The 14333-nt window shown below is 40.0% G+C and overlaps 1 protein-coding gene and 1 non-coding gene across 2 annotated transcripts in view; both read left to right on the top strand.

Moving 5' to 3' along the window:
- ACAD9 (acyl-CoA dehydrogenase family member 9) overlaps positions 1-14333 on the top strand; it is a 44104-nt gene that overhangs the window by 17453 nt on the left and 12318 nt on the right. The window contains exons 4-8 of the mRNA XM_051983667.1: positions 1152-1258; positions 2705-2805; positions 4130-4208; positions 5554-5728; positions 7288-7361. Of these exons, the coding sequence (XP_051839627.1) occupies positions 1152-1258; positions 2705-2805; positions 4130-4208; positions 5554-5728; positions 7288-7361 (536 nt within the window). The remainder of the gene's footprint in view (positions 1-1151; positions 1259-2704; positions 2806-4129; positions 4209-5553; positions 5729-7287; positions 7362-14333) is intronic.
- Positions 13303-13438, top strand: LOC127546109 (small nucleolar RNA SNORA52). Its single transcript, XR_007949970.1, has one exon. It is a non-coding gene; the product is annotated as a small nucleolar RNA SNORA52 (small nucleolar RNA).

Below are 14333 nucleotides of genomic sequence, written 5' to 3'. Positions count from 1 at the left end.
CCCTATTTCCAGTATTTGCCACATACTGTTATTTGTACCTCCCTCACTCTTAGATACCTTATTCTGAAGTCACACAGCTGCCACCCTAATTCAGGCTCTCCCTGCCTCTCTTGAATGGTTGCGAAGGCTTCTCGTTGGATTTCCTTCTCAAGTCTCCACGCTCCAGTTTATTCTCCCCACAGCTGACAAGGTGACTTTTCTAAAGCATCTCTCCTCAGGAGCCTCCAGTAGCTCCCTATTACCTACAAGATCAAATAAAATTGTCTATTGTTTGGCCTTTAAAACTCTTTCCTATCTATCCCTTTCTCACTAGCTTACTTAGACTCTGTGTTCTGCCCTGCTTGTTGTTCCATGCATAGGTTTCATCTCCCACCTCCAGGCTCCTGTACGTTTGTTCCCCATGCCTGCAAGACTCTCCCTCCTCACCGCCACCTTTTGACTTTCCTGATTTCCTTTAAGACTCAGCTCAAGAGCCCCTTGTACAGAAGGCCTTTCCTGATCCTCCCAGATACATGAGCACTGAGGTTGCTCCTTTCTTCTAATCTGGCCAAGTTTTATGAGGACAGGGCTGTTCCCTGTGCTTTTGCCTTTCTTTCTGTCCTCGGAACTTCACATAGTGTTTGGTACATAGTAGACAGTTAATAAATGGTTGTTGGTTGATTGCTCTACTCTTTGATCCTTTTTCTCCCAATGAATTCGATTCTTTTTGGAATGCCTCTCTTTATTCAGCTGAACTCATGGTAAAGTTTTGAGTCGCAGGTACATTGTAATCAAAACAGTTTTCCATTATATTTTGTTTGCATGGGGTTTTGTTTAGATAGATGGGTATTTTACAATTCTAATTATTCATAATATGTTATAATGTAACAACTTTCACCTATCTGACATTTTATGGCTATAAAGTGTTTTCATAGACATCACTTGATCCTCACAATCTCATGGGATAGTTAAAGCACTGTAATTTCTATCTTACAAAGCAGAAAACTAAGGATCACAGAGATTGGCTTGTTAAAAGTGATATGGCTAATATGTGAAATCAAGAAAAAGCCTCCATCTCATGTTTAGTCTTGATCTTTCTTCCGCATCATTATCAAGGCTTTTAAGTAGAGCACTTGCTTTGGCACTAACAAAAATGTATTCATCTTTAATAGGCGGCCTTGGGTTGTCACATATAATGTATGCACGTTTAGGAGAAATCTGTTCTCAGGATGGAGCAATTGCAGTTACTTTGGCTGCACATCAAGCAATAGGACTCAAGGTAATATTTACCTGTTATTTGTATTTCCAATGTGCAGCTACCAAGTATCCTCTCGGCCTGCCCTCCTCCCCCGGGATCCCCAGCACTTTTGTGTCCCATGTCATATGGGAGACAGTGACAGTGCCCTCTAGAGTTCTCCTGTGACTAGTACAATCTCTCTGCTATGACTTCTACTGAACTCAGGTTCTCACAACAAATGTTAAGATTGAATTTTTTTTAGGAATAGGGAAATTGCTGCTGTAAGAGTTTCCTGAAGGCGTGATACAGTGACACTCCCCATTGTATCATTTTTTTTATAATAGGCAAATAGTAGGATCCAGTTGGAAAGTGAATCCCCACCCAGAAAGGAAGTAGGGCTATTATGCTCACATGGACAAAATGAAAGAGATGGTAGAGTAGAAGAGACTGGATTTTCATATTCACCTGCTAAGAATGTACATTGCATCTTGTAGAAAAAGACTAAAATAAACATTTTTTAAAAAATAAATAGGTAAAGGAACAATTTTTTAAACATAACCTTCATTTTCAAATTCAGAGTGTTTTACAAATCATAGGGCCATTTTAAGCCACAGCTTGTTCTGTTTGTTGAGAAGAAGATGATTCCATTTGCAAAGTCTCTGAGGTCACTCCTACCCCACCCCTGGGCCACCAGGATCTGTCCAGCTATTCACTCTCATTAGGAGGAAGCCGAAAGGCTCTCCAGATAAGCTAATGCTTCTCTTCTGGAGCAGACTCCAGTGGAATCTAGTTTTCTGGGGTGAATGTGAGTCTAGAAACCAAAACATAATCTTCCCGAGTACACAGAGGGTGAAGCGCTCTTGATTTGGCACCATGATTGCATATGTTGCTGTCGCATATGAAGGAGGAAAATAGGATGTAACGATGAAGTATCAGTTCTTCCACATAAATATAGACCTAAATGTGTGAGCCAACAGGACTCCCATTTTGGGCATGTTGTGTCTGATTCAGAATAAATAAAGAAAATTTGGCTCTCTAAACAAAGAAGCTTAAAAATATTTATATTTTTATTCAATTAGAGTTACAAGAGAGCAAGAGCAAAGCAGGCTGCCTATGTCACAGAATCCTGTCAGTAAAATCTTCCAACCCCCGACCTCTCTGCTGAACTACCCTTAGTGTTTTCAGTCTTCATGATGGGATAATAGATTTTCTTTGATCAGGAACTGACCTGAGACGGATATTTTCTAGGTGTCTTACGTGTGGGTGTGGGTGTGTATGTACACACACACTTTTCATTATTTCATTTTTTATCTTTTCGAAATATTTAACATTTTTCAACTTTGAATACAAACTGACTTTCTTTGATGTCTATTTTTTTCTTCTTTGAAATAACTTTGCTAAAGAAGATCCTTCAGAAACATAATTTCACTTTTTTTCTTTTTTTTACTTGGTTTTAACTAAATGTATCATTGTGTATGTATGTTTTAGGGCATTCTTTTGGCTGGAACTGAAGAGCAAAAAGCTAAATATTTGCCTAAATTGGCAACTGGGGAATATATTGCAGCTTTCTGTCTTACAGAATCAACAAGGTATGTGATTTGTTTTGTTATTTCATAAGTTTAGAATTATAAACATTTTTTTAAAAATGTTTTTTTAAAAAGTAATAATCAGTATTTCTAAATTTCTTGGACTCTATGGATTAAAGAAAAAAGTCCAGAGACTGGTTGTTCTATATCAATATATACTACATGTATTGCTAGCATCTGTTATCTTAATCACTAGATTTGAGATTCAATGCTAGAAGGGACCTCACTCAAGTCCAGGCCTCCTCATTGTGCAGGTGAAATCACTTAATCCAGAAAAATTAAATGATTTAATCAGTGTCACACAGCCAGAAGTGTCTTCCATATTTCAGAACCAGCCCTCTGTCCACTACACCAGGCTGCAAGTGGAATGTGCCAGCCCAGGGGGCCTCTTAAGCAGAGTGGGATGGTTCCAACACCCCAGTAGCCAGACTTCACATTTGTGTTGTTAATTGCTGCAGATCAGCCCTTTGGTTAAGATGCTTCATTGTCTGGATTCCCAGACTACCCAGGAGGAGTGGCTGCTGGGTTTGCATTCACTCATCAAACATCTCAAGTGCTTATTCACTGCAGAGCGTTGTGCTGGAATCTGGGAACAAGCCCACATGAGGCGATCCCTGTCTTAGTACTTAGAGTTTAGTGGGAGATATGCCACAAACACAGCCATAACGTGTAACTTGTATGAAGAAGATGTGCTGCCTATGAATGGACTTTTAATGATGAATTTTGCTGATGAATCCTGGTTTCACCTATGGATTATTTCATAAGGTGTCAGCCCTTCTAGTTTCTTAATGCCATTGTCAGCAGCATAAGCAGTGTATGAATTATGGCTTAACTTTTTACTTTTATATACAAAGAAAGTCCTCACAACTCATGCATTATTAGAAGCATATTTTTTTTTCCCTCTCTTCCATCTAGATTACAAAATTGGAGGAGTATGGGAATCATTTGGTCCAGTGATCTCATTCTAAAAATGAAAATATTAAAATGTAGAAAGATTGCCACACAGCTGAATCATAGCCCAGCTCTTGGTTTCCACTCAGATGCACTTGCTTCTCAACCATACCTTCCTTTCTCAAACCAGGAGTATGTCTCCAAACTTCTCTCCATGGCCTGGTGCCATCTTGCCTGCAAGTGGCAATCAGAAAAATTCTGTGACACACCAGTATTTTGAAATACTATTCTAACAGACATAAAATAACCACTCCAAAGAGTTATAGGATGCATGTGACAGATGTAAACCTGTAAATTATCCTGAAAGACCACCTGTGACTTAGGGGCACAGGGCTTTCAGATGGCTGATGTCTCTCAACCATTGATGTCTCTATAGTGGGAGTGATGCTGCGTCCATTCAAACAAGAGCAACTTTGAGTGAAGATAAAAAGTACTACATCTTAAATGGCTCCAAGGTACTTGTCCATGGCATCGTGAGACTCTTGTCACCCTAAGATGGAATGATGTCTTGTCTCCTTTCACAAGGAAGGTTAGCCTGCAGTCAGAGGATTTTTCGGGGAGCTTGAATTATCACCTCATCATGGCATAGATGGGGAAACAAAATTAAGAAGGGGAGGCTCACATAAGACTGCAGCCTCTTGGTTCCTAGTAAGAAGGGATGATATTAGAACTTGTGTTTAGAGCTGATTGGGCCAGAGCAATTCAGCCTAAGGCAGGTAGCAAGTATACACTGAGGTCCAAAGGCCTGAGGACACAGTTAGAGGCAGATAGGTGGCTCAGTGGATAGAGTACTAGCCCTAAGTCAGGAGGACCTGAGTTCAAATTTGATTGCAGACACTTAACACTTCCTAACTGTATGACCCTGGGCAAGTCACTTAACTCCAATTGCCTTGCCACAAAAACAAAACAAAAAAAAGTAATCTAACAGTCTTTATCTGAGCTGAGTACACAGTTGGAAATTGTGTTGTTCAGAAGGTGAGACTAGATGTCGTGTGGTGTCCCCTTACCTCTCTGAGATACCACAATTCTGGAGTTAGATACAGACTCCACTCTCATGGAACTCTCATAAGAACATTTATATAATGCTTTAAAGTTTGCAAAACACTTTACAAATAGTATTTCCTTTCATATCTTCACAAGAACCCTGGGAGGTAGTACTGTAATTATCCCCATTTTTAGACTGACCTAGATCACACAGCGAGGAAGTGTCTAAGGCTGAATTTGAATTCAGGCCTTCCCAACTCTGGGCTATATGTTCTATCCACTACACCACATAGCTGCCTTTAGTGGCTAATGATTAGCTTATTCCCATTTATCTGTAGTGACATGGTGATGGATCATTAGTGAATTTTGCCCTGTCCATTTCTTCCAGAATGGCAAAGCACCTGAAGTTAGCTGTAGGAGACTTAGGCATCTATAACAAAGGTTGGGAGTTAGTGCCTGCAGTTGATTGTAAGGATTTGCTTTGTGGCACAAGACTTTTGGAGAGAATGATAGTGGACGATAAAAGCTGATTAAAAATTCTCCTGTTTTAAAACTTTTATCTGAATTATTTCATTTGTTTCCACATAACCCTTTGAGGTAGGCAAGCAGAATTATCTACATTTTACTGAGAATAACAAGGCTCTATGGGAGGAAATCCCTTGCCCCTAGGTCACAGACATGGGGACTTGAACCTGGGCCTTCTGACTTGGGCTCCTTTGAGCTTCCTGTACTGACACTGACTCCAGCCTTAAGAAGTCTTGTCAATTATGATCACTTAGATTTTCCCAAGTTTCCTTTTTTTCCTTTTCCTTCCAGATCTGGATCACAAATGGTAGTTTGGCCAGTATATTCACAGTATTTGCCAAGACAGAGATCATTGACTCAGATGGCTTAAAAAAGGACAAAATTACCGCATTCATTGTTGAAAGAAATTTTGGCGGCATCACTAATGGTAAACCTGAGAACAAGTTGGGCATCCGGGGCTCTGACAGTAAGTAGTTCTGGATTTTTGGGGTGACATTGGGTTGTGTTTCGGTTACCACTCCTTTGGCATGGGGCTTAACGTTCTCTCTGTTCAGGTTGTGCCATAAGCATATCCCAACCAATGGCTGTGCTTGGGAAGGTGCCACTGCCCATCCTGTAGGGCTGGGGTCTGGACTGATCCTCAGAACCCTTCCTTGGGAAGTCCTCTAAGGGCCTTTCCCTCTCACGTCTGGTGTTCAAAGACCTCCACTTCAAACTTAGAGAAAGCCCTTTGTTCTTTAGGTGGAGTCATAACACTGAAAGGAGCCTTAGACACCATCCCATCCAAGCCTGCTCTTTTCAGAGGAGAAAATGAAGGCCTAAGTGATCTGAGTTTACAAAGGAGCAGACCTGGTACAAAACTGGACTCCTGACTTCTAGCTAGCCCCATGCTTGCTATGCTAGCTCAATGTGAAACTCCCTCTAGCTTCATGTTTTATCTTTTCGTGGTAATGACCCTATTGCCATCTTCCTTCTTTTTTTTAATTATCTTGCAGAAGGGGAATAAACATTATTCTGCTATTTAAAAACTTTTGGAATGCATATCAGTGCCATTTGCTTAGTTTCCCCAAAAGTCCTTACTATAATACGTTTAACAGATGATTTTCTAGCCTTGCTTAAACACTTCTCATGAATGCAAATCTCCCACTTTTCTAGGCATTCCATTTACTTTTGGACAGTTCTAATTGGTAGAAAGTATTTTCTGCAACCAGCTTAAATTTGCCTCTTTGTAGCTGTCACTCTTGGCTCCCCATTGTACCACTTGGAGTCACATAGCCTATATGCCTAGTCCCCTCTTCCTATCAATGGTATTCAATTTTAAAACGATGGGGTTAACTAGTTGTAATGACACATGCCTGTAATCCCTGCCCCTGGAGAATCATTGAACTCAGAGAGTTCTGAGACACAGGACACTGCTCAGGCAGTGAGGTGTTCACACAAAACCCAGCGTCAATATGGTGAGCCCCACCCTGGAGCAAGGAGGGGAAGAGGGACAATAGCCAGAATGTCTAAGGAGGGGTGAACCAGCCTTAGCTGGACTCGAGCAGGTCAAGCCTCCCAGAGGCTTGTAGTAAGGAGGGAGAGGGGAGACCTAGCCTCAGAACAACAAAACATTAGCACTGTCGTGATCTGTGGCCAAGAATAAAGGGAAATGAATCAGCCCTTGGTGCCCTCTTTAACATTGTCCTCATTATTATCCAAATAAAAATTTCAGACATTAACACATCAGGATCACATGTTGAAGAAATGGACTGTTCTTTTTTCTGTTCAGATAGTTCGCATTTTGTTGTGTTGTATTTCTCCCCCTTCCTCCCCCCCCAATCTCTCTTTGGCCATGATATATTACTTAGGTGGGACTAAAATTATATTTTAGTGTCTTAAAAGCTTACTAACTGTTTTTGAGATTATTTTTCTTTTACTTGTAGCAATTCTAAAGAATTGAGGCTTATTTGTAGAATACTTTCATATGATCATTTTGTGACTCAGAGAATTTATGAAACTTTTTGAATATTTTTTAAATTTTAGCTTGTGAAGTTCATTTTGAAAATACAAAAGTGCCTGTTGAAAATGTCATTGGAGAAGTCGGAGGAGGATTTAAGGTGAGCTGCTTTTGATAGAAGATTTATTATGCTCTCATTCATTAAGTATTCCACAACCATTTATGAAACACCTATGGAGTAGAATACCATGGCAGGAACTTGATGGGGCAGGGGGGAAATCCACAGGGGCGTGAGACTCCAGTTGATGCCAGGCCACCATAGAGCTTAGATTCTGTGAAAAGCATAGAATTGCTCTTCCCCTGCAAATTGATAGTCACCAGCTTTCCTCTTTTTTTCCCCATCCATAATGTGACTACTCTTCTTTAGCATATTATTTGGTTTACTCAGAAATAAAAAGAGAAGATCAAAGGTTTGAAACTTGATGTATCTCTGGAAGCAAAAGAAAGTAGAACTAGAATTAAATGGTTTGGGGGAGGGGTGTGTTTTTATTTTGATTGAAAAATTTAAAAAAAAATCTTAATAACAGAATTATTCTTTTAGTTGAGGCTTAATTTGCATTTGAAGAAGGGGAACAGAGAGTTAGAAAATGAAATTCAAGGTAAGGAATTGGGGGCACAAAGCCTATCTTGGAAGAAGGAATGTTTGAGTAGAGATTAACCTGGCTAATGTTGAGACTGGAGCTCAGATAGAACATGAAGAGACAGGCATGAGATGTTTAAAAATGTGATAATAACATATATGATTTGCAAAGAATGTGATAACAGGGAAGGGTTTGGGAGGAAGAATCAGGCAGATTATTGAGGAGAATGGACATTTCTCAGCCTCTGATTAAGAATATAGCAGGTGAATAAAGCCAGAGGCACATGATGTTTTTATTTTTTAAGTAATATTTTATTCTGTCCCAATTATACATAAAGACAATTTTTAACATTCACTTTTTAAAAAAAAATTTACTTCTAAACTTTCCCTTCCTCCTTCCAAAATGTAATATTGTTAGAGATTATGGAAAGACATGATGAAACTGGTAGAAAAGGAAGTCAGGCAATGAGAAGTCGTGAAAAATAACAAAGAAAAGGGCTAAACAGAATCAAAAGCATTTGAACATGAGAAACAATTTTAAAAGAATTGGATATAAACTTTATGAGCCAGGAAAGTGATTCTTAGAATGTCTTTTTTTTTAAAGCCGTCTTTCTAGGTTTGATTCGAAGCTACATGGGCAGTGGAAAGAAAGGCCTCTTCTGCTATTTTCTGCTAAGTTTTAATGCTGTCGTTACACAAAGGAAGCCACAGATTAGAACATTTAGGAATGTATGGTAGAAAGTGTAGAGCTTCTATAAGATTCTGTCTTCTCTCTTTGCCAATAAAGCAAAACCCTCAGGTGCGCTCCTCTGGACCCTGTTAGATTGCGCAGTGAATGGGGGCCAGACCTGAAGTCAGGAAGAGCTGAGTTCAAATCCAGCCGTGGGCGCTTAGTGGCTATGTGACGCTCAGCTACTCTCTTTGCCTCAGTTTCCTCATCTGTGATAAAGAGATAATAATAGCACCTGCCTCCCACGGTGGTTGTGTTGATCAAATGAGATAACATGTAAAATGCTTTGCAAACCATGGTAAGCCATATAAATACTCCCTGTGATAATGTCATTGTTACTGTCCCCAACCACAGAGGACTTCATGATGGGGAAGAAGTCACTGGGGACTGTTAACTAGCTGGTCAGTTTAACTAGCACTACTATATCTAGTTATAAAGCTAGATGCTCATACCATCCTGTCCTACATAGAAATGTACTTTCCTTTTTTTAAGTTTTGAAGGCATGTTGGTAGAAGAATGGAAATTGGAGAGCAGCTCAACATATTCTTTCTCATTTCCTCCACATACATATATGTCTGTGTGCCTTTTCCTGCCTGTGAGGCAAGGTCCTGTACTGGGCACCATGGTGACACAAGGATAATAAAAATGACCCGGCCTCTGCCCCCAGCTTACATTCTGCCAGTGGTGGGGGTGGCTGTTGGGCTTGTTTGGCAGGAACAGACTGTGAGAGAGGATGATGTGAAATAAGGCTGCAGCTCAGTTATGAAGTGCCTTCCTCCACTGCCAGACCCAAGAGTTTGATCCTAGACATATTGCGGGGGGAGAAGGGAGGAGGCACTGAAGGCTGCGAGCAGGGGAGAGATGTGGCCAGAGTCATGCTGTGGATTACTTTGGCTCCAAGCTGGGATGCCCGCTGAGGGACATCATAATGTTGTTCAGGGACTTCTCCATTCCACCCATGTTTGTGCCTCCCCCAGTCCATCTCATGGCCCTGCTGTGCCTCAGGTGGAGCTCCTGAGTTACTATGGCCTAAAGCCAGGTCCCCCTGGGTGGCCGGCCTTCTGACCACTGTGAGAGCAGCCTTTGGCAGACAGACAGAATCTTTCCAGATTCTGGGGCTCATGAACATTAGTCTAAGAACCTTCAAGGAGAGGGAGCCCGTTGGAGATAGCCTCTTCCACTTTTGGATCATTCTCACTAAGGTTTGTTGTGGTTTTGGTTTTTTATAAGAAGCCTCCATTTGTTTCTGAGCAGCTTTCACCCATTATTTTTGACTTTTCCTTCTGGTCCCAGACAGAACAAGCTGTTTTCCCCTCTCTATATGACGTGCCTTTAGCTATGTTGTGTCCCATTGCCTTTTCTTCCCATCTCAACTGAAATAGAATCCATTTTCTTCAGCTGATTCGCATTTGACAAGACTTTAAAATCTGCCAGTTCCTGGCTTTCCTGCCAGAGAGTCCATCCAATTTAGCAGTTTGGACCCCACACCTGCCAGCTCTACAGATCACTGCTACACCTCAGGGAGGCCTCCAGGAAGAACCTTGTTTGGTAAAGGCACATTTTTAGTTTGGCATCAGAAAGATCTGTCCCATATAAGTTAATCTACTTTATATTAAACTTTAATTCAGGCAGTTGACAGAATAATTAAGTTGACTTTCAGGTCTTTGGGTTTCTTTGTTACACATGGTGCCACAGGTTACCAAACTGCAAAATAGTGTTGTTTCATTTGGGCCAGAAGTACAACATAATGCAGGCAACCGTGCTCAAATTCTGCATCAAGTACTTACAGACTTTGTGGCTGCTAACAAGTCACTTAGCCTCACCTAAAAGGAGGAATAAAGACAGCTCCAGGTCCTGCTACTACAATGGACTGCTCCAACCATGACATGGGATTGTGTACATAAAGCAGTTTGACTCGCTGAAATTCAAACACTAAAGCTCTTCTGGCTTTTGAGAAATAGGAAGAAAGAAAAACTTGAATAGAAGTCCTCAAGAGGAAATGGTTTTGAGTTTTGGGATTTAGTTTGCCAAGTTGCTGTTAGAACTTTTTTTTTTTTTTTTTTTTTTTTTTTTTTTTTTGCTGTTTTTCTCTTTGGAAATAGAAATAAGGAGGAAAGAAGAGAAAAACCAACCATTTCTGGGTACTGTTCTGAGCACAGTTCTACTTCAGCTTTCCATTAAAGTACACTTTTTATTCTTTTTTTTTTTTTTTTTTGGCTTAAGATTTTCCTTAGGCAGGTAAGTTGCACATTGGTTAGAGCACTGGGCCTAGAGTCAGGAAGACTCCTCTTCAAATGTAGCCCCAGACACTTATTAGCTATGTGTCCTTGAGCAAGTCACTTCATCCTATTTGCCTTGGTTTCCTTCTCCATAAAATGAGAAGGAAATGGCAAACCATACCAGTATCTTTGTGAAGAAAAACCCAAGTGGAATCATGAAGAATCAGATGGTGACTGAAAACTGAAAAACAATAAGAAAGTTTTCCTCTTAAATTCATTCTAGAAAATGTTCTTGAGAATTTTGCCATTTTCTACAACTCAGACATACTCAGTCCTAGACAACTGTTTTGACCCAAGCTCTGTTTCCACACTGATCCCTGGCTATTCCAGGGTCTTTATGGAGAGCTGACTGGCTCTTACCAGGTTACAGACGCCTGGAGTTTGATGATAAAACCAGATGGCAACCAGGTATCGCTGCTTATCACCATCCTGTCTGCCACACTTTCCCAGGAATCTAATGGTCTCTCTGAAAGAACATTGAACTTGTAAGCCAAAGACCTGGTTTTAAACTTAGGCTCTTCTTCTTTCTGCCAGTGTGACCATATTCCCTCATCTGTAAAATGAAATGATTGCTAAGAATCCTTCTACATCTAAACTCCTGGGACTGTAGAAGCTTGAAAAAGATGGGCTTATAAAGTAAGCTTTATAAGCTTATATAAAGTATATATAAACTATATATATATAAAGTATATATAAAGCTATATAAAGTATAAAGAAGATGGGCTTTATCCCCCTCAAGTTTTACTGCAAGATTAAGATACTTATTGTTTTTTACTTTTTTGAAGACAAAAGCTACATATTAAATTATGACAGTTTTTACTCAGCTCTATTGCTCTCTTTTCCAAAACTGAGCTTTAGATCTTTGGGAATAATTGATGACCTATATGATGTCATTCAAGATCCTCTCTGATCTGGCCCTATCCTTGTTTCTACTCCTCCTCTTCTCATCCTCCACTTGCGGTTCCTGCATTTGTCTTCCTTATTCTGTTTAGACTATTCCTTTATGTTACACTGAATTTGCCACATCTCCTCCACCTCTTGTCCCCCCAGTCTCTTGTCCAAATTCTTCGCATCCTTCAAGACCCAACTCAAAAGATATCTCCTTTATGAATTCTTTCTGAGACTGGTCAGCATGAAGTACCATGTTGGTTGGGACACAGGCCACTATTTTCACTGATCCCAGCTTATTTGAAGACTGCAGACAACTTACAATCACTGTCTTAAGGGGAAAAGCCGAGATTTAAGGTGAGATGCCTGGAACCAAGCAAACATTTTGTGGACAAAAATTAGCTCGATAAAAGATTTACTAGCCTTTATTGACAGATGGCACTAGTGACATTGTGAGATACAACTAGAAGTTGCAGTTTTTTTTTTCAGATTGTAAAAATATGGGTGATGATACCAGAGGGGAATATTTGTATCATTTGGCTTAAATTTCAAAACAGCAGTCATTAACTGTGTTGAAGTTACAAGAAAGCAGGAAGGAGATGAATGTTAATAAAAAAAAAATGTTTAGTTGGAAAACAGAGAAGAAAAAAATTCAGAACCTCATTGGACAATATTTCAAGAGCCTAATTAGGATGAATAATGAGGTTTATTAGCGTGTACTTTTCTTCATAAAACTAAGACAAAAAAAAATGCTATTCCAGTCAGCTGTCTACGACATTCAAATCAATGTTTTAGACGTCACAACTAAGAAATGCTTCCAAATACATTTATAACAAGCTTTGGGAGTTGCTAAAGATGTATTCAGAGTAGTCTCTTTTTTAGTTGGATGTCTTTAGCTCAGCAATTTCCAAACAATTTCAAGAGAAATGACTAGAATACTGACAACATCTCCTTAGTCTTTGGGGAAATAAATATTAAATGGTATTTTTTTTAAATGCTGTTAAAAATGAAAAGAGCTGATGGAAAATTTGTATTTGTCAGTATGCCAAACATGGAAAAGAAGGCAGTGAAATCTGTCTTTATGTAGGCTGTGGAAAATGGAAAAAAATCAATACCCCTTACAGCCATGTTAAGTATCAACAGTCTACTGAGGTGAAAACTTTTTTTTTTCCTGAAAATGAGGATCTTCTAAACAAAAATATTCTCAGGAAGAGCAGTTGTACCAAGATGACAAATGGTTAATGGCTAACTGGTTATTTGTCATGTAGAATAAGAGACTTAGGGCTCTTCTAAAAGCATAATATTAGCATTAGACATTTGAAGAGTACATTGGACCTTCTGCATTAAAAATCAGTTTGAATCATCAAAATCAAAGCTGAAAACTATTTCTGGTGGAATGGTATTGCAACGACCAGTCCTCAGGATGAGCACTCCTTAGCCAGTCAAGGACAACTCAAAAGTCAGTGCCCTGGTGGGCTTTATTGCTGAGGAGCTGTGATCCTCCAGGTAGTTAGCTTCAGATGATACCCTTCCAATGCTGTGGGCTGATTGAAACACTGAGAAGTCGTCCACCCTAATCCCTGCTGGTCACAACTGTACCTGCCAGGTTTCGCTGGTGGACCAAAGTATATTAGAAATCCTCTTTGAGAGTGTGGGGCCTCTGCCATGGGCTCCAGCCAGCTGGGGGTCTCTAAACACAGAAGAATTGGATGGTTAAGCAAATGGGGAGAGAGGGTGTTGAGTTACTTCAGGCGCTCTCCCCTCCAAGAAAACACTTGTTCCTCACTCCCACATAGACAGTGCAACGTCTCTGCTTAAATTATGTATGGGGCCCTGGGTGGTTTGTGTCACCTGTGTCCAAGCACAGTAGAGTCCTGGTAGATGTCCCTTGTCTGGGGGTCAGCTGCTGAGTCATAAAACTTCTGAGTATCTGGAGATAAAGTTTGCCCAATTCCAGATCCCATGTGGGGCAAGCCCTAGTTGTGACCTCCTGTTGCTGTTTGTTGACCTGCTTTTCTGGTGACGCAGCTTTGCAGAATAAACAGAAGGTGTTCCCAGTGGGCCTGAGCAATTAGCCTGCCATGTATACAGGTGACAGACTTAAATAAGACTTATCAAGATCTGTGTTCCCTCCCTCCATCCACCCCCTCACCAAAAATAAATAAGTAAATAAAATAAAAACTCTCAAAACCAGAAAACAAGCCAGGGAATTTGGGGTTTAGAAGTAGGTACCTGTTGTGCAGTTTGTCCAACTACTGGGACGTGGAGTGCCTCCTGTGGGGTTTCTAAAAACTTCAATTAGTCTTGCAGAGAGAATAGCAGGGTGGTCCTAATTCCTAGACCTGATGCTCACAATGCTCTTTCCCCCTCACACAAAAATATTAAGAAGAAAAGAAACATTGGGGAAAAGAGGACACACTGAAAATTGCAAAGTTTAGTGACAGTAAAGAATAAAATATCTTTAGTCAAAAGGAACGTAAATATTTAAAAGTGTCTTAATACAGTAAATTCATGTAATTATTTTTCATTATATTACTTTTTTTCCTTTTAAAGGAAAGGTCAGTTTTTTAGCAATTCAGCATTTATTCAGAAGTA

Source organism: Antechinus flavipes, chromosome 1 (assembly GCF_016432865.1).
Source record: "Antechinus flavipes isolate AdamAnt ecotype Samford, QLD, Australia chromosome 1, AdamAnt_v2, whole genome shotgun sequence".
NCBI classification, from domain to species: Eukaryota; Metazoa; Chordata; class Mammalia; order Dasyuromorphia; family Dasyuridae; genus Antechinus; species Antechinus flavipes.
This window is presented reverse-complemented; position numbering and strand designations above follow the sequence as displayed.